This window comes from Sinocyclocheilus rhinocerous, unplaced genomic scaffold, assembly GCF_001515625.1.
Source record: "Sinocyclocheilus rhinocerous isolate Xijiao unplaced genomic scaffold, SAMN03320098_v1.1 scaffold1268, whole genome shotgun sequence".
Taxonomy (NCBI): domain Eukaryota; kingdom Metazoa; phylum Chordata; class Actinopteri; order Cypriniformes; family Cyprinidae; genus Sinocyclocheilus; species Sinocyclocheilus rhinocerous.
The window spans coordinates 355,504-376,208 of NW_015664016.1; the positions used below are offsets into that span (position 1 = coordinate 355,504).

Here is a 20,705-nt window from a genome sequence, read left to right on the forward strand (position 1 = left end):
CCAAATGTCATGCCATTCGAATTTCATATTAAGAAATTCTTTTAACACCCAAAAAGCAAATTATGTTCCCTTCGAACCGGTTTTCTTTAAAATGCAAATCTTGTGGAATCCCAGGCTATCTGTAATCAGAAGCACATTTAAAACTGGAATATAATTTAATTTCATTCACATGTGTTTCATAGACACATAATCCTTTATGAATTACAATCCGCCATCAAAATGATACATGTAATTATTCTGGCTGCTGTGAGAAAAGGTTATAAACGATCCGCCACCTGCAGGATCCTCACATGCGATAGTAGCCGGGACAACTTCTTTATGTTTACAGACGTGACGTAATGACGCAGCTTGCTCAAATATTGATTTCGGATCATTTTTAACCAAAAAAAGTTACGGACTGCAGCTTTAATGTTATAGTTGTCTAGCAGAAAAAAATATATTAAAGACATCTTATTTTATTTCTTTATATTTTATTTTACTTGTCTTTTTCTTCAGATTTTATTCCTGATATTTTTAAATATTGTTTTATTGAGTATTTTATTGTTTACTTTATTTTCTAAGAAGTCTAAATGGGGGATTTTGAGGGGAAAAGGCCCGGCCAAGCGCTTCCAAAGCCGTATATGAAGAGAGCGGGAATTAAGAACAGCAGGTTGAGGAGTCAGAGGCCATTGCAGACACTCGTTCCTCTACAATATCTGTGATTATTCACCTGAAGAGTCTCGCCGAGTGCTCGAATGCACAAATCCACTCAGCTGACCTCCCTGCTGGTATGTCTCGTCTCCGCTGGGTAAAGCCGGCTACCATTAAATATGCAGATGGCTCTCAGAGGCAGGAGCGCTTCCTTATAATGCCCCGACAGCCCTGTCCTGCAGTGCCACAGCGTGATGACAACTCCCTGCCAACTATACAAACACAAACATGCACGCTCGCACCTTTACTATAACCCAACCGTCCGTAGGGAGCTTCTTAAAGGGGCCACTTCTATATGTTTTCCTCCTTCAGAGGAATGTCCACTTATGGGTCATTAGGGCCAGGAATGTGTGTTAAGTAAAGTAAATAGTGGACATTTTGATTTTAAAGAGGACATATTTTGCACCTTTTACCGTATTCTGCAGTTTGAATGCACTAATGTTCAAAATTTTGGGGTCAGTATGATGTTTTAAAGGAAGTCTCTTATAGTCATCAAGACTGCATTTGTTAAAAAATACAGTAAAATCTCTTTTCTGTTTTCATATATTTAATGTTTTTTTTTTTTTTACTTCAGAAATCATTCTGATATTCTGATCTTGTGCTCAAGAAACATTTTTTCCTATTATCAGTGTTGAAAACAGTTGCATAATATTTTTTTGGGAAATAATTTCCTTAGATTTTTTTAATAAATAGAAAGTGCAAAGGAATAGCATTTATTGAAACAGAAGTTATTAGTAACAATCTTTTCATCAGTTTTGAATTATTTTATTAAATTTGTAAATTTGTATTAAAAAATACAGAAAAATTGTAAAATTATGAAATATTATTGCATTTTAAAATAATGGTTTTCTATGTTCATGTATTTAAAATGTAATTGTGATGCAAAGTTGAATTTTCAGTATCATTACTCCTGTCTTCAGTGTCACATGATCCTTCAGAAAGCATTCTAAAATGCTGATTTGCTGCTCAAGAATCATTTATTATTTTTTTGAAAACCTTTTTTTTTTTTTTTTTTTTGTGAAAACCATTATTTTTTTATATTCTTGATGATTGGAAAGTTCAACAGAACTGCATTTATATGACATAAAAGTATTTTGTAACATTATAAATGTCTTTACTGTGACTTTCAATCAGTTCAGTCATTCCTGAATACAAGTATTAATTTGAAAATAAATAAATAAACACATGAATAAATGCATAAAAAAAGAAAGTAAACAAGAAAAAATAAGAAAAATAATAACTGGACACTATTCAATGAAATACATGTAACATAGAGAGGTCATCTGACAACAATGTAGCATATTAAGCTTAATGCACATAATTTCAAGTAATAGTATTACAATAATTACATTTCAAGTAATAGTATGCACTAACAGTATATACCGAATACAGCTACTTTCCCAGGCATATATGTGTATGCTGCTAATGTCAGCCAATGGGCAGAACACCCACTTAAACCCTATAGTGAGATGTTCCTGGTGTCCAGCCGGCCCGTCCCACACATACACATCCCCCTACAGTTGTTTTTAATGAGCCTTTAATGTGCTGTGATTTAACCATTTATCACGACTCACCCTTAATGATCCAACAGATGCATTTCGCTTTCTTCTTTCCCTCTTAAACTCAAACACATCACTAATAATAACGCTTATGGCGTTATCATAATCACCACCGTCATCTAAATCATTAAAACCAACCTCTGGTAAAAAATAAAATATTGAACGAGTTAAATGATAATATCTTCCTCTACGCTGGCTAATCAACAGATAGGGAAAAAAAACAAGGCGTTTGATTTTCTCGCTACTTGATGGCGGTGACCCGAGCTGGACCGCGCGTGTGTTTTCACATCTGATGAGGACTTCGAGCGTTCGGTTAATCCCTCAGTGTTACGGGATGCTTCTATATTCCAAACCCATCATGTGTCCGCTGCGTCTCAACCGGCCACAATCAGCATCTCCGTCTGCAAATCCTATTTGTTCAAAGTAATTAAAAAGCATAAATTAAGATAAATACGGTCGAGGCGGAAGTGGGGCTTCTGGAGTGTGACCCCGCATTGTGCCCGGATCAGGCCTCTCGTCGCAGCCCACGGCATTCTGTGATGGAAGCCACTGCTCGTACCTGTGGAGTGATGCCCGGCTGCTGAGTTGCTAAGATACGGGACAATGATGGTCAAGGTGGGAAGTTGGTAGGAAATTTGCTTCTAATTACAAAGCAGAAATTAAAGGGGAAACAGGATTTTCTTGCTCTTTTGAAATATGAGTTTGATGTACTGTGTGGACACAAAATAAGATCTAATAGTCTGAAACCACTAGTGAAATGTTTCTATTTTACATCTTTTCAAATAAAACATTTTTTATAATGATGAATTATAGCATGAAAATGTAAGTGATTTTTGTCACGCATGGACGTTGTGTTTTGATTTCATTCATCCCACATGTTGCTTTGACCCAGTTTCTGTCTCCCTTGATTGTGTCATTCTGTTCACCTGTGTCTAGTTCACCATCCTCGTTGACCCGTGTACTGTACTTAAGTTTCCTTTTGTTCCCTTTGTTATTGTATTAGGTTACCCTATGTGTGTGGATGTCTCCTTCGTCATTCCTTGTGGATTTATATGAAAGAATTAAGATTACCTTCATTGTGCGCTCTTTTGTCCTCATTCCAGCATGTAGCCGTGACAATTTTGGTGATTTTAAGTTCTTTTTAAGTTATTTAACCATGATTAAGGCACAACAGGGAGTAATAAAATGTTTGATTTATGTATGTAAATAGTTTAATAATTTTTTCAGTTTATTAATAATAATGTTGAGCATTCTTATGCCAAATGATACAGTTTGCATATGTTAAAAAAAGTTACAATTTTAATAACGGCATAAAAATTGTTCTTACATACAGAAAATTTGCATACCTTGCACAATATACATCCTACTTATCTTTCAAAAATACATGGCATGAATATACAGTACATAATGTGTACAGTATGTAGTGAAGATCTGTGTTTATCTGCATACTGTTTACTGGTTTTCATGCTTGCACGATATATTACTGATGTTTTTGTCTGTTTTAGTGTTCTTTGTATTAAGTAATAGTTTTCATTTGTTTTTTAGCTGACACTTAAAGTAACTAGAATATTTTGTTCCAGGAACAGGCATCTTTTTCAGTTTCAACCTAGAATTTTCGGATTACAGATCTTTAACCGCTATTCATCAACTACATTTATAATGTTTGTGTTAGTATTACACAGTTTAGTTTTATTATAATTGATTATCATTTAGTGGCATTGATGTACTATTATAGTTTTTTTTTTTAATTATAGTTTTTACATATTTTTATTTTACATTTTCAGTTTTAGTTTTTATTTGTATCATTTCCATTTTATTTCAAATTCAGTTTGTTTTATTAATTTTGTAATTTAAAAAAAAATGTCTATATAGTTTTAATTATTTTTTATTTTAGTTTTAGTTATTTTAGCCCTTCAAGTTAAGCTAAACTTGTATCATTTTCATTTGATTTCAAATTCAGTCTATTAATTTTGTAATTTAAAAAAAATAAGTCTATAGAAAATAAGTTTTTTATTTTTATTTTTATTTTTTTTGGCACTTCAAGCTAAAGTAAAAAAATAATAACTAGCTGAAAGAATATTTTTTTAAAAATGTATTTTTATTTCAAGTAAGGAAAATTAATATACAATATTTACGGTAGGCCTATATACTGAAGATTTTTATTTGCGTATTACTGTGTTTGCTGTTTTTCATGTTTGTACCATATATTACTAATGTTTTGTTTTGTTTTATCTATATTAGTGTCGTTTGTATTAGTTAATAGTTTTTATTTGTATGTAGCTAATTACTTAAATGAAGTAAGTATTATATTTTGTTACAGGAACAGGCCTTTGGTTAAGTTCACAATCACCTCTTTTTTAGGTTTTTGGATTACAGAACTTTAGCCGCTACACCACTGCATTTATAACGTGTGTTAGTGTTACCGTGTGCCTTTCTGTGTGCACACAGGACTGCGGGACATGCTCCACATGATATCCCACCAGTGGCAGGAGCTGCAGAGACAGATCCGCCGTCAGCACAACTGGATGCTGCGCACGCTGGACGCCATCAAAACCCACATCCTGTCCAGCGAGAGGGACGAGCAGGAGCGGGAAACTCACAGTCACCACGGCAGCCCCAAGGTAAAGTCGAACGTGACACCCGTTAGCGACCCATATCCACAGCCTGAATGGTTCCATCTGTCTGCGGCTCTCAGTTCCTCTCTGGTAGCCCACGGCCATGCTCTGCTCGATCAGCAAAATAAACAAACAGGGCGGAGGAGCGCCACAGATTTCCATAAGAAACGGCTCCAGGAAAGGCTCTTCAGTGAGACATTCCTTTCAGGGAGGAAACGGGGAGGGGACACGCCATCGGCGTGATGCGAATGAGAATTATCTGTCCGTAAATGAGCACGAGACGTTTGATAGGTCACACACACACACACACACACACACACACATACAATTATGCTTCAGAGGCAATGCGCTAGACTCAATTTATACTTCACACTTAATGTGTAATTGCAGACATAGTTATTTAGGAGACCAATTTCTCATTGTTTAATTGTCAATTGTGATTGGGTAATTGCACTCCAATTAGGTGGCGTGTTTGTGTGCCGGGCCCTGAGAGCGAGGCCTGGCGGGAACAGCGAGGCGTGTTTGTGTTTCTACGTGGCGAGCGCGACAACAGCAGCTTTAGGAACAGCGGGATCTCGGCTGGATTTCCCCTGGGAGCGTCAGCATCGCCAGAGCGCAATCTCCCTTTCTCCTCTCCTCCGTAATCTCTTCTGCTTCATCTGCAGAAAACAGGAACGCTAGGGCCTAATATTTTTCTCTCTTGCTCTCTCTCTTCAGTCTTTTCCTCTCGGCTTTAGCTGCTCAAACAGTCTGTGGTTATGTTCGGAATAGCATACTAACATAGCCTACTACTCTCACTGTTTCAGCTGTAAAATACCCAGATGATCTGCATTTACCAAAATGTGCAGTATGAACCAGACGTTATTGGAATATATTGATTTTCACTCTTTGAATTTACACAAAATTGAGTTACATATGCAAGATAAACTATAGCAGTGGTTAAAATGGTATACTAGCATAGTGTGTGATGAGAACTACTTTCTACTTTCGTAAAAATCTAAAATGTGAAAAATCGGTAACACTTTACAATAACATTTTTATCGTAATCTTATTTTTATATAAATCTTTATTTATCCTTGTTAGAATTAGTTAATAAAAATACAGTTGTTCATTGTAACAAATTTTGATTTTAATAATGTATTGGTAAATGTTGAAATTAACAATAACTAAGATTAATAAATGCATTTTTAATGCATTAAATAGTATTTTCAATAAATAAAAATAAAATAAATTTTTTTTTCATTGTTAGTTCATTTGAACTAAAGTAGTAAACTAATGTTAACTTGTGGAACCATATTGCTACCAAAACCTCTTTAAAAAGTCATATAAAGGCTGCATACATCAAATTTTATTTCTAAAGATGACAACTGAATGGCACTTTTTAAATTAAACTTGACATAGTGAGGTCACGTTGTAAAGTATTCAAATACCTTTTGAAATGTTTGTTTAAATGTGCTATTTCACTTACTATTTTCTGCATATTGTACGGTATACTTGGAATAGCAGTGTACTGCTTGCTACATACTACAGAAAGATATGTACTGTAAACTACCTACTTTTTAAACTGAAAAATAAAACAAACTGCAGTTTGTGATGTTTAACAAAGTAGTATGCAAAATTTTCACATGAGCTCACTATGTCAGTGAGTAGTGTCGCAGAAACTAATACTCGTATATACTCGTGGCATTTTAAATCTAATTTTGTGTGCAAATAGCACTTTTTGAGTAAAGTAAGTTGCAGGCTGGTATTGCTTGTTGTTCATTGGTCATGTTGGAAATGGAAGGCCAAGTTGAGTCCATTGCATTGTGGGATACAGTAGTTTTCTATTAGGCTTGCCGCGATAGACGGTGCTGACGGTGATACCGGTGTTAAGCCGCAACACCGGTTATGTCACTTGCCCACCATGGCACCGACCCCCACCGTCGTTTTGATTTTTTATAGTAATAAAAATAATTTAGTTCAGTAAAAGAACAGACACTACAATTAAAAACTGAATATTAGGCATAGCTTGCCCTATAGCATGGTGTATTTTTATTTGTTTTGTTAATAAAAGTTCTATGTTTTATATATAGGCTAAAGTGAGTTTGACGTTGTATTTTGTTGTTGCATTCAAGCAATTGACACGAACTGCCGCTAATTCGAAAGTGAAAGTAAAATACACACGGCGCTTTTAAGCTATTTAAAAGCGAAGGAAAGCGAGGAAAAGAGGGGAAATTCAAACGAACAATTGCTTTACGCCGAATTGCCGCTATTTGAAAGTGAAAGTAAAATGCGCACGCAGCTTTTACAAGCTATTTAACAGCGAAGGAAAGCGATGAAAAGAGGGAATGCCCCCGCCCCCGCCCCCACGGTGATACCGGTATTACCCGTGTTGTCACACGTAGAATAACCGGTGGGAAAATTTCCTCACCGTCACAACCCTATTTTCTTTTGCGCATTTCTGCAAATTTAGCAGTTCGTTCCGTGCATACAGAAAACTTGCATACTGCATACTACTTTCTTTGAAAATCAGTAGGTGGTATGGTATTCTGAACATAACTAATGTGAACAAGGTCCTACTTATTTCCAGTTTGTGGGCACCGACATAAATAATCGGAGTGCTTTTAAATTGTTTTGTTGCAATTAGAAATCACCACAATCAGTGTGATCAGTCAGCGTTGACAGCCATTAGCCGGTTGGTTACAGCGAATTAAGAGAGAGAGGGGTGAGTGATTCATTATCTGAGAGCTGTTAATGATGATCAGATGCATCGCCTAATTAGAGACAGGCCGGAGGATTGTGGGAAGGTCACACAAGGAGCCACAAATCTCTCTCTGTCTGAATCAGGGCAGGGGTTGTGAATATGGGTCTGTGTGGGACCTTGAGCCTGATTCACACCCTATGTGACGCAGGTATTACTGGAGTTGATTTCAACATGGCTACTATGCAGTTATGTTAGTTTACTTGATATTCTGTCTGATGGAATTGTTGCATACATTACTGCTCAAACGTTTGGGGTCAGTAAGGTTTAAAAATAAATATGTGCTTTTAAGCAAGGATGCATTAAATTTATCAAAAGTGACAGTAAGGTTTATAATGTTACAAAAAAGTATTTCAAATTAATTTTGTTTTTTTGAATTTTCCATTCATCAAAAAAAATCCTGAAATGCATCATGTAATATTTTAGTTTCCACAAAAATATTAAGCAGCACAACTGTATTCAACCTAATCAAAAGAATAATTGATAAATTAATAAATTGAACTGAATAAATTATGTTATGTACAGTGGTTATTTTAAATGGTAATATTTCACAATATAATATAATATAATATCAGTGATTTTGTTCAGTCATTATACATTGTATAAAGTGAATGCAATTTTGTGAGTGCAATGTCTATAAAATGATTTTAAAAATCCATATAGAATACATTGCTTTGTAGACATTGAAAATAATCCATAATATTCTTTCAAGCCTAAAACTTAATGTAAACTAAAGTTTACATTTATCAATCTGCGTTTTCTTTTTCTATACCAACATATTATAATCGCATATTATAAGACGTTGAAGTTTCTCTGTTTAACTTAACTGAAGGGTACAGTGTGCTTTCACTCCGGTCAAATACTCAAACAAACACTTTAAAAAGCCTTTCTCAGGTCACCACATGGCCCATAGATTCATCTTAATGGAGGTTCAGGGAATTCATATCACTTTCAGACCCGCGTTTCACTGACTAAACAATATTTGGAAAGTGCTGTCAAGGCGCTCTTTTCAGTGACAAGCCCCCCTCTTTGCTATTAATTCCTAATGCTTCACCACAACAGGTGTCGTTTGCGGTCATTAATTTGCTTTGGTTAAAAAACGGCTCACAAATGAGCAATGCGCGCCGTCAGAGGAGTAATATATACCGCCTCGCCTAGACACTAAGTCTGTCCCTAGAATGCCATTAAGGTGTGTACAAAGCAGGCCGCGTCTCTCTCGACAGCCATAACGGTTTGTTATTATAGCTGCAAACATATGCTTGCACCCACGTCTTGCCGTCGCATTGTGCCGTCTGAATTATTTTCTCAAGACCATAAAGTTTTAACATGGCTGGATGCTGGTCAAATGGCAATCCTGAGGGAATCCTGTCTAGTTTAGTTATTCGCCTCTAATTAAACTGTAGGGGGAACATCACACAGACAAAAGGCGGGAGAGGGGCAATCATTAACAGCATGAAGCACCAACAATCCACTCTCAATAACATGGTTCTTAGACGAGAAAATTGTCACGCTCAAATCCGCCTGCTAGACGGAGACGTTCATAGCTGCATCAGCGTATACCTCAGTGAGAGGTACACGTGACTTTGTGTAAATCGGCTAAATGTCACAAGACGCGAGGAGAGGATAGACGGCAGGCGGACTTCATATGTCCTACATATGTGCGGGGATTCATGAGTAATATTTGATATGCGTTGACCAGGTGTGTGCGGTGACGAGTTCATTTGTGCTGTCACATCCGCTGTGGGAATTCTCTGATCCCATGTCAGGCTATGACACATGTTCGGTCTTTTCTTAAGGAGATTTATCCACCTATAGAAAGGGATTCTGTACATTCGCTGCCCAACTATTACTTCTGACTAGTTCTTATTTGGGAATGAAATACGTGAGCACTAAACCCTGCTTTACCAGTATAGACACCCGGCATCCGGTTATTTAGATTAAACAGACTGTCAAAGACCAGTGGGATTGAGAATGTAAATAAAGCAATGGTGTTTTAGTAGTGAAATGATGCACTCTTTTCCATTTTAGTGCACTAGTTGTTCTAACATTTAAGCTATGTTTTTATGATAATTTGTACACTTCAGTCAACTATAAAAACAGAATTAGACCTATGTTATATGGACCAAAAAGTGCGAAAAGATTAGGGCGAAAAGACCTTTATTTTATTTTATTTTATTTTATTTTATTTTATTTTATTTACATTGCATATACTCTATTAGGCTGTAAAATTGGACTTGGATCTCTTATTTCACTTATTGGGCTGTCAACCACAAGTATTTTTATTGTTATTATTTTATTTATTTAATTTAGCATTTTATATATATTTTTATTTTTTAATTGTAAGACTTTGCATTAACACTCTCTCCATAAAAATTAGATCCTATTTTCCAAACTATTTTACTTGTGACCATTTATTTTCTTCAAATATTTTATATATTTTTAATATATTTTATTCTTATTTTTAATTTTTTTTAAAGTCTTTGCATTCACACACACTTAGGGCCAGTTTTACTAAACAGGGCAAATTAGCGCGAGAGCTCAATTCCAAAACAGCACCGATGGGCATAGAAATTTCTGCGGGTGATTTACTAACAATGCGCAAATTAAAGAACACAGACGCAACATCTCATTTACATATCGACCAACGCAATATACCAAGCGCAGCGCAAATTAGCGTAGTCGCAAATAAAGAATAAATAAATAAAGAAGCCACAATACATTGAAAAGAACCAGAGGCCAAAAAATGAAGGGTTGCAAGAAGTTTTGATAGAGCTGGTATTGCGTGACTCCTAGTTGAGGGTTCCAAGTCATCTTTTATTTCCTGAAGCAAGTTAAAAATATCATGGCTTGGCAAATGATATTTTCGGATAATGTGTTCTTCTGGCATTACAAATAAATTAATACGTGTGGAAAAAACCCTCCCTTCTACCACACGCTCTCTGTTCTCTGCGGTGCCTCCTCTTAGCAACAATAATTGCAGCCATTTCAAGCGCAAAATAGTTTAATACATGCTTTTTTGGGGCATTAAATAATGGCACAAATGACAGTACAATTTTAACGCCAAAAGATGGTTTGCGCTGGCGCAAGCTGTTAGTAAAACTGGCCCTTAGGCTGTAAAAGTGGACTTGGATCTTTTTTTTTCAATGTATTTTATTTTTTATTATAGTTTTTAGGTATCTATTTATTTATTTTTGTAAACTGATTTATTAGAGAACATTTATAGAGTAATATATTCCTCTCATTATTTTTTCACTTTGATGAAAGATTGAAAGGCATTTAAACACCCAAGCTCTTATTTTCGCTTAAAACTTAAAAAAGATCATCTTTGAGATTTCGTATTTTTGAATAGTTCTAATAGTACGCTCCTCATCTGGCATGCTTTGCGTTCACAATGCAAATTCAAAGTGGACTGAATTGGCAGCCTCTTGAGCTGCTCTAAATTCGGTTTACTTTAAAGGGGTCGGAGTTAATTTGGAGTCTTGCGAAGCTCTCTCAAACACCTTAAACGAACCAAGTGTGAAAACAGCCTGAAAGTCCCTGCTCCTGATTAGACCATGTTATTTCTCACTAGCCAGTCTAATCCTGTAACTAAGCTTGTAAAAATGGCCCTGGGGTTAACAACCGAGCTGCGCTGCTCTAACATTTGCTCATATTTTTTGGGGTCCGAATTTCCACACGCATCCCCTTTACCGGTTTATCGACTTGTTGGGGACCTCCTCCATGGCCCGGAGAGTTTGCAGTATCTGCGTCCCTCTCGCAGCGGCCGGGCAGAGTGTAGTCCCTGCCAGCTGTCTGTGGCATATTCCTCCGCTGTCATATGTATGTATGTATAAGGCAGGCAGGACTCTTATCGGAGACTCCTTAGAGACAGCTTGTCTGCCCCGGGGCGGTTATTTCACCCCTTGCTCTGGGCTGAGCGCGGCACAGTGAGGAGGAGGGGGAGAAGGAGGGCCTGGGTTCTGTTCGCTGGCATGTGTTAAAAGCAGCCATGCCACACTACGCCACCCAGCAATGCATATGGAGCAGTCTTAGGTATATCAAAGTCACCATGCTTAAAAAGTGACCCGGGGTTATTGCTGGTGAAAATGAAATTACAGGAGGTGGCTGCCGAAGTTTTGGAGGAGAGCGGCCCGGACACCTCTGTGTTAGACGTGCAGACTTTAAATGTAGGGTTCGCTCCAAATGTGACGTTAGTTTAGAAATTGGGAATTCAGATTGGACTTCATAAGGTTTGATGTATATTTAGCCGCAGTGTGACAGACTTATAAGTTTGACGTGCTGTAAATTGAGATTTTTAGGGTGTAAGGCAAGTTTGGGTCTAGAAGTCTTGTTTAGTTTTTCCTCTTAGTAGTTCCTCCTATAATATTAAAAAAAGAAAGACTGAGGGTGTATAGTCATAAGATGCATAACTAATGTTGTATGTCACCTAAAGATTAGAAGATTAACTATGATGTTATAATAATATAATATAATATAATATATAATATAATATAATAACATTTTCTAAAGAAAATGTGGTACATGTGATACATGAAAAGTTACTGTTCAAAAGTTTGGGGTCAGTAAGATTTAATTAATTAATTTATTTATTTTTATTCAGCAAGGATGCATTCTTATATTTAGGACTTTTTTCATCCTAAAAGAAAAAAAAAGAAAGAAAAAAGAGAAAATATAAGCCTTAGTTTCTTTATGTAAAATATGATTTAATTGCTGCTTCTGATTTTGGGGTGAAAATTACCCTAAATATTTACACTTCATTTTCTTCATGCCATAATGTTTTATGGTTCTTCCTATAATATTAGATGCAAAACAAATGTTGTCACCTAAAATAATTAAAAGTTTATATGTTCTAACATTTTCAAAAAAAAAAAAAAAAATAATATATATATAAAAAAAATTATACATTGAAAAGTTACTGATCAAAAGTTTGGGTCAGTAAGATTTTATTTTATTTGTTTATTTGGAAAAAAAGGTGCTTTATTCAGCAAAGATGCATTAAATAGATCAAAAGTTACAGTAAGCACATGTATATGTTACAAAATATGTATTTTTTGAATAAATACTCTTCTTTTGAACTTTCTGTTAATCAGATAATCCTGAAAAGAATGTATCACAGTTTCCACAAAACTATTAAGCAACACAGCTCTTTTCAACATTGATAATAATAAAAAAATTCTTGAGCAGCAAATCAATATATTAGAATGATTTCTGAAGGGTCATGTGACACTGAAGACTGGAGTAATGATGCTGAAAATTCAGCTTTGCATCACAGAAATAAATGACATTTTACATTATAATAAAAATAGAAAACAGTTATTTTATTGTAATAATATTTCACAATATTTCTGCTCTTGCTGTATTTTTGATCAAATAAATACAGCCTTTCGGAGCATAAGAGACCCCTTTTAATAAAAAATAAAAAAATCACTAACCCTAAGTATGAGCAATAGTTCTAGTGAAGGTTGCTTTAGCAAACAGCACTAATATAATGAAAAATAAAGAAAAAAAAATTAAACGGTGAAACATGTTTGCAAATCCATCCGAGACTCGTGAGAGCTTGTTTAACAGAACTTCTGTTCATTTCAAAAGACTTAATATTCATCCAACCCCTTCCAAAAAAATATTTATCAAGTTCTACATGAGAAATGAAAAATAATCAAGGACCCAAATAGGAAGTCATTCATTCCAGGTCTCTCTGCTTATATTAGCATGCAAAAGCACTCGAGCTGTAATTCATAAAGTGACTTAAAATTGACATACTTCTTTAAGTGTTTTTTTTTCTCTCTCTTTCTTTTGCCAGCGGCACTTTGAAACATGTTTTATGAAAAAATTAATAGCGCCTAGTTTTTGCAGACAGTTTCAAATATTTAATCACACAAATGATATGAATTAATATGCAGACAAGGTTTAATTCATATTAATTTTTTCTTCCAAATGAGATGTACGAGCAACGTGTTTTGCAATGAATATTGGTAGCATGACTTGCATAAGTGGCTGTGTGAAATGTGCACCTCATAACTGCCTTTGCTGTGCTTCGTCTTCCGTGTCCATCTTTTCCTGTGTCTTTTTCCTGTCGTCCTAATTTCAGAGTTCACCGCGAGATGCACTGGAATATTGTAATGTCTGGTTTTATGAAGGATGCATGGAGACATGAGGTTTTCCAATCAGCCGTAGACATGTATGAAGTCGTAAACCCCCGGCCCGTGCTGAAACACTCCTCTAGTGTGACTTAATTTGTTTTATTTTTTCATCCCTTGTCCTTTGGCTATATATCGTGCCTGAGAAAGTCTGGAATATAAACCAGATTGTATTATTTTTTCATTTGTATTCTGCATTCCGCACTTGGCAATCGGATCAAAGATTACCCAACTTGCTTGCGAAATAAAGCAACGAGGATCACTTTAGGCCGTAATTATTGGAATCAGGGAGCTTTTTCTGAAGAAGGCACCGTGCAGAAGGATGGGACGCGCTGTCATTTCCTGTGCAGTCTGGACCGCACGACTCTAGATGTTTAGGCAACTCCGTCAATCAGAATCAGATTAAGACTGATCTGATAAACGTGCTGGGATATTTTGATGAGGCTCTTGAAATGTATTTTTTTTCTAACATACACTCTTAAAAATAAAGGTTCCGAAAGGGGGTTTCTCAGCGATGCCACTGTAAAAAAAAAAAAGTTTACAGTAAAAAAACAGCAGCTGTGGTTGCCAGAACTTTACAGTAATAATGTTATTATGTATTATAGGGCTGCACGATAAATCGCATGCGATATTTAACGCGCATCTTATCAGTAAAGCCGGTTCTGTATAGCTATAGCTGTATATTATAATGTAATATATTGCTTTTCCACAAGCTAAGGAGATAAATATTAATTAGAAATGCACCGATTGCAATTTTCTTGGCCGATTCCGATTTCCGATTTTTTGTTAGTGTGATCTGCCGATACCGATTTTTGCCGGTTCCGATTTTCTTTCTAAGAACTATAATTGACAGCATATACACACATATAAACACACAACACTAAAAAACACAATAAACATTAATTTAACAAAAAATAAATGTAACATAAAACCTTATTAAATTATAAAAATAACTAAGAATCTAAACTAAGAAAGATCAAACATCAAATGTGAAGTGTCAAACTGAGAATTCTGGGAATGTCAATTTACGGTTTTTCACTGTAAATTATACAATGACTTTTTCACTTCCAAAAATTGTAAATATAACAGTGTTCTATTGTAAAATGACATTATATGTAAGGTTAGATTTATTACAGTTTTTCACTGTTTATAGTAAGGACTAATTAACAGGTTTTCTACCAGTAAAGGTATTTTTAGAGGTCTTTTACCAGTAAAATCACAAGTATTTTTCATAAAACCATGTTTAGTTCCCAAAAGTAACTTTTTAGAAACTTTAAGAACATTTTAATAATCCAAAGAACCTTTTTCCACCTTGAAGAACCTTTTGTACAATAGAACGGTTCCATGGATGTTTAAGGTTCTTCCTGGAGCCATAAATGCCAATAAAGAACTTTTATTTTTAAGTTTGTACTTGGAACATCATAATGTACAATTTTGGAAGCATCATTATTCTGAGGAAAATATAAATGGTGCTCGTTCATACAAAAACCACTGGCATTGTGCTATAATGTGGATAGATTGTCAAAGTGTGGTCCTTCAGTGTAAGTCTATAGAAACTTTGATCATTTTTCATGATCTTTTATCAGAATATACTGGTGTACTTCATTTGTTGCTTTTATTTACAGATTTCTACATGTTTTCCATTTTGTATAAATGCTCACAGTCAGATCGCTATGGGACTGAGAGTCTCGCTGCGTCTAAAATGAGCTTGATTTGAATCTGCAGACATTGACTGAGGAACATGTTGGAAAAATGGACATTAATAATTGCATGGCTCTTTATTCTCAGTTCTCTCTCTCTCTCTCTGAGAAGCGAGCACTTAGCCTTCAGTCACTGCGGAATAATTGTCAATGAATATTTAACAAGCCTTCAGTAGGACGGATAGGCATCTGAGAGGCATCAACGCACTCTCTGTATTATTAATATTGGAAATGCTATAGACACACTGTAGTCGGTGGAGCAGAGTGCATACTGGATTAGCAACTGAAAATGATACAGTTGTGAATAAACCAACTCCACCACCAACCCAACCAACGTGTGCTACTTCCTGCAGCTCTGCAGAGAACAAGTTGGATTTGATTTTCGTAATTTGTATGGGCTGAATCTCACAAGACCAGAAGAGTCAAGAACCAGTCCAGAAACCGAAAGAAAGAAGAAATACTGTTTTGCATAGGGAAAATAATGGTTGGATTGTTTGTGCAAAATAGAATTTATTTTCTTTCGGTTTTGGGATGGAAATACTTTTAAATATAAGTACAGTACAGTTTTTAAAATATTTTTTGCAAAATATAATTTCTATATTTAGGACCATTTCAGCCCAAAACTAATAGAAAAATATAAGCCTCATTTTCTTTAAGCGAAATATAATTTGTTATTTTTTCGGGTTAGATTTTGGGTCCAAAATATTTACGTCATTTTCTTTATGCAAAATAATGTTTATTTTTATTACACTGTTGTTTTTTCTTTAGAAGTGAACAAGGTTTTAAAATATAAATATAGTTTTCATACAAAATAAACATCTATAATATATTAAATAAAAAGTGGAAAAAATAAGCTTCGTTTTCTTTATGCAAAATCAAATTGATTTTCTTTTGTTTTTGGATGAGAATAGTCCTGTATAAAAGTATGGTCCTAAATAGAAGTAATTTTAATGCAAAGCATAATTGTTTATATTTTCTGTTTTTTTTTTTTGTTTCAAACTAAAAAGAAAAATATAAGCCTCATTTCCTCATTAAAAATATGATTTTATTTATTCTTTTGATTTTGGTTGGAAATGAACCAATGTATTTACACATTTTCTTCATACCAAATAATATTTATTTTAATTTTGTTATTTTTTTTAGATTTAGGTGTGAAAATGGTCTTAAAATATGAGTGAAATATTTATGCAAAATATGATATTTCCAGGTCCATTTTCACCCCAAAATAAAAGTAAAATAAGCTTCATTTTCTTTATGCAAAATATAACTTTTTTTTATTGAATTTTGGGATGAAATGTGAGCTGAACTTGTTTTTCCAAGATCACCCCCAGAGAGTTGGTGACTTTAATATGTGATTTTTATTTATTTATTTATTTTTCTCACTGATGCTTTCGAAACCCTGTTTTTATTTGACATGTTCTGCCTTTCTCTTTGTCTCAATCAGTAATGCTTATGGCCGATCTGGTAAACATAAACCTGTCGGCCATGCGCTGAAATATGGTGTGGTGGAATTACCTTATCACGAGCGCACATTTAAGCATGCCTCTCAGGTGAGACACACGAAAACACATCCCACCATTTTCTCCGAGCCCTCGATGACTGTCAGAAGAACTTCATGTTCTCCACTCTCTCCCTTCCCTGACTTGAAGTGATATAAAATTCTAATGTCTGCCCTCTGGATCTCTTTCTCCTGAAATCTGGCCAAAGCACTGAAGGTATGCGAGCTCGCTGACATGCATGAGAAGGAAAACAGGAAGATGAGGTGAAGGCAGGAAGCCTCACTCATGAAATATATTCTAGTGAAGGAGAAAAAAGAAAGAAGACATAAAATGCATGGGCTTTGCTTTGGTATTTGTATGTATATTTTATAGTTGTAGCACACTGCTACAAGCGCTTTGTTCTGTGCATTTGGATGCATTGATGAGCCATAATGATTCCCCTCAGCTTTTACGACAGACGGTGACAGATGCTCAGAATTGTAAAACGTTATATTATCCAGAATCAGAAAATAAAGGTTCTTCAGTGGTTCTTAGATACAGCAAAGAACCTTCTCTTTATCAAGAACCATTTTCACTTCTTTTTAGATCAGAAATGATCTTGGTGTCACTTTAAATAGCCTAGAAACCAAATCTGAGCTGAAGAACCTTTAAAGTACAAAAACATCGTTTTTTTTCTCTAGTTTTTATATTTTATACTCCTTTGTTTCTTAGTGAATTCATCTTGTTTTAAAGATGTTTAGAACAAGACAATGATACTGATTCAAACTGGCTTTATTTTTGCAGTGTAGCTTCTGTCGATTGTTTCTGCACAAAAATTTGCCATTGACAAATGTGAAGTTGCAAACAGGGACACATATAAATCTTCATCATCTTTAACAACAGGTGAAAAGTGTCACATTCTGACTGAAACAAACTGCTTCCTCTTGACATGTACTGCAGGTCTCATGTGGCCTTGAGTTAAAGACACAGGCTGACAGATCGATTGAAAAGTGTGTGTACATGCTTAAACTTTTAAGCATCAAAGTGCAAATGCAAGTTTTTAGAGGGTTGGAGTTTCCATTAAGGCTTAAAATTCAACAAAGAAAGTTGAAACAAAAGGTTCTTAATTTCATCCAGGAATATTTCAACGGCTTTACTAACAATGTTTCAAAACCACGAAAATGAGATTACAAGTTTGTCATTGTGTGTAGGTGCCAAATAGACAACAATAATAGACTTCTTCAGTGCTTTTTTGTTGTTCAGTGACTGTCATTATTTATCAGTTCATTAGAGATTTTTATATCATGCTCATATCTTTAGTGCTTTAAAAGTCTTTAGGTTTGGGTTCCTTGGGTGCAAATGGCTGTTTGTTATTATTACTCTAATTTGTTTTGCACAACTTTAAGCATCACTATAGAATTATAAAACTTTTTTTAATTATAAAAAATTAAAATAAAATAATTATATAAATAAAATATAATTTGTTCTTTTTTTTTTTTAGGGCATAACTGCATTTATGGAGTTGTCGCCCTGCATCATATTTGTAAGATGACGTACAGGTCTGGGGGCGGGGGCCAGTGCGTTAACTGCGTTAAAATATTTTAATCGCATTTTTTTACTTTGACCTCGCTATGCTGCATTTTTAATTCAGCGAGGGGCATTTAGTTGCCATTTTTGATCCTCATTTTATATTTTTAATTAAAATGGGTATTTAAATAATTTTGAAATGGAAGGTTAAGTCAAATGCATTGCATTTTGGCATGTGGTTTTGCATGCTGTGTGAAAGTCATTGCATAATTTGTTTCCTGACCTTGTGCATATGCAGTTTGTGAAGTATTTTTGTGGGCATGTGTTGTATCTTGAATATCATAAATTTGCTTTCTGCATCATATTTGAGATGAAACCGGACACTAATTGTTGTATTGTCATGTTGGATGTGAGAGACGGGAGCAGGCTTACTGCTAGAAAATGAAATTTCACTTTTGTTTTACTTCAAATCGTCTTTTATTATACAAAAGTTTTAAAGTGATGCTCAAAATTGTGCAAAACAATCCAGTCCGGCATTTACAAGCCCAAGTGTTGAATGCATCACATTTGATTTGTTTATATAAAACTGCCTCACAGATAATAACTGGGACATTTTCACTCATCAGAAATGCACGCTTATCATTTCCAAGTCGGATCCCATTCCGTTGTTTCCTCTTTCTTTTCCAAACCCGATGAAATCCATTACTGCATTGTGGCAGTTACAAATGCTGGACTTTCTCCGAACACAGAGAGGCTTGTCTGCAGGATTACTTTTGATTTATGCTCCAGCTGTGATATTGTAACTCCGTGCGATAGTGTCCTTGGACGTAAATGTAAGTAAACGGCGGGAAGGGCTTGGTGAAGGCCTGTGTATCAGAGCTGCTCCGTGCTACGGTGCAGGCCGTCCCCTGGGAATTCTGCTGCCGATGTGCGTCGGAATTCTGTGATCTTCCAGAGCCGAGTTTTCCGGGTTTCTCCCTGTGTAGTTCAGCGCACAGCCGATAAGGTGTGATAGGGCAGTGAATCACTAGGAGTACTTTTGAATTTTAGTATGCTTTTCATTTTTTATTTCAGTTTCCTTTTTATTACTAGTGATAGTTGGGAGAAGACTATATGTCTATATAAAACAACATATTGTGCCTTTCAGAATCAAACTCCATCCACACGTGAACCACAACAGGAATCATAATAATCAATACTAAGCATCGTTTTTTTTTTTGTAATCTGCAACCTTAAGCGCAGAACGCTTCTACTTCCTGTCTCCCCGACAGATGATTTTCTAATTGCTCTGCCCAGCAGGCTGTACGTACACTAGCTGGGCTGATAAGCACATATCGCTTTTAATCGCAGGTTTTTGCAGGAACTTTCAGCAGAAGGAGAAATGAAACTGTCGGTTCTTTCACTCTCCTAGTGTTGGATTGTTTTCCTGAAAAAGTTGTACACATAAACACAAATGCCACATACTGTGTACATTTATATATTTATTTATCAATTTATCATACACACACACACATATATATATATATATATATACAGAGCAATCAAAGTCATTACATATATATATATTAGGGCTGTCAGTCGATTAATAATTTTTTATTTAATTAATTAATTACAGGGTGTTGCGAGTAATTAATCTAATTAATCGCAAACTAAATTTGGCTGTGAAAATACCCCCAAAAGACAAAAGTTAATTTAAAGCTGTTATTGTGTTAAATGTGTAGGCTACAATGGCCTAAACGATGACAGTAAATGATGACAGGATTTATTTGTTTATTTTTGGTGAACTATCCCTTTAATGTTTTCTTTTTTTTTAAATAAATGAAATGATACTCTAAAGAAGAAACTAAAACTACCAGCAGGTGGTGGTAAATGTCTTTATGAGTCGATTCGTTCAAACGGCTGATTCATTCAGGACTTCAGTAAATGGCTCTCTTATGAATGGACTACTGAATCATTGGTTCACACGATTTGTTAAAAACGCAGATTCATTCAGAAATTAAACACAGCTGTGCTGCTCGGAGACGTGCAACAATTCTGCTATGGCTTTTTACGTAATATTTTCGTTGGCAAAATTGAACAAAAACACAATATTGTGTTTAAAATATAGCACAATATTAACTTCTTATTTACTGAACTGTTGTATAAAATTTGCACTCGTGTTCTTCTTGACAAAATCAGCACTCATGAGATATTGCTCTCGCTGCTGGTGTGATATCGCTCAAAAATGGTATCATATGATATAAATATGAGACAAAAACT

At 35.1% G+C, this 20,705-nt stretch overlaps 1 protein-coding gene across 1 annotated transcript in view; it reads left to right on the plus strand.

Moving 5' to 3' along the window:
* The window catches only part of LOC107729275 (A-kinase anchor protein 6-like), a 154,391-nt gene that overhangs the window by 45,160 nt on the left and 88,526 nt on the right, over positions 1 to 20,705 (plus strand). The window contains exons 9-10 of the mRNA XM_016539732.1: positions 1,998 to 2,025; positions 4,694 to 4,870. Coding sequence (XP_016395218.1) covers positions 1,998 to 2,025; positions 4,694 to 4,870 — 205 coding nt within the window. The remainder of the gene's footprint in view (positions 1 to 1,997; positions 2,026 to 4,693; positions 4,871 to 20,705) is intronic.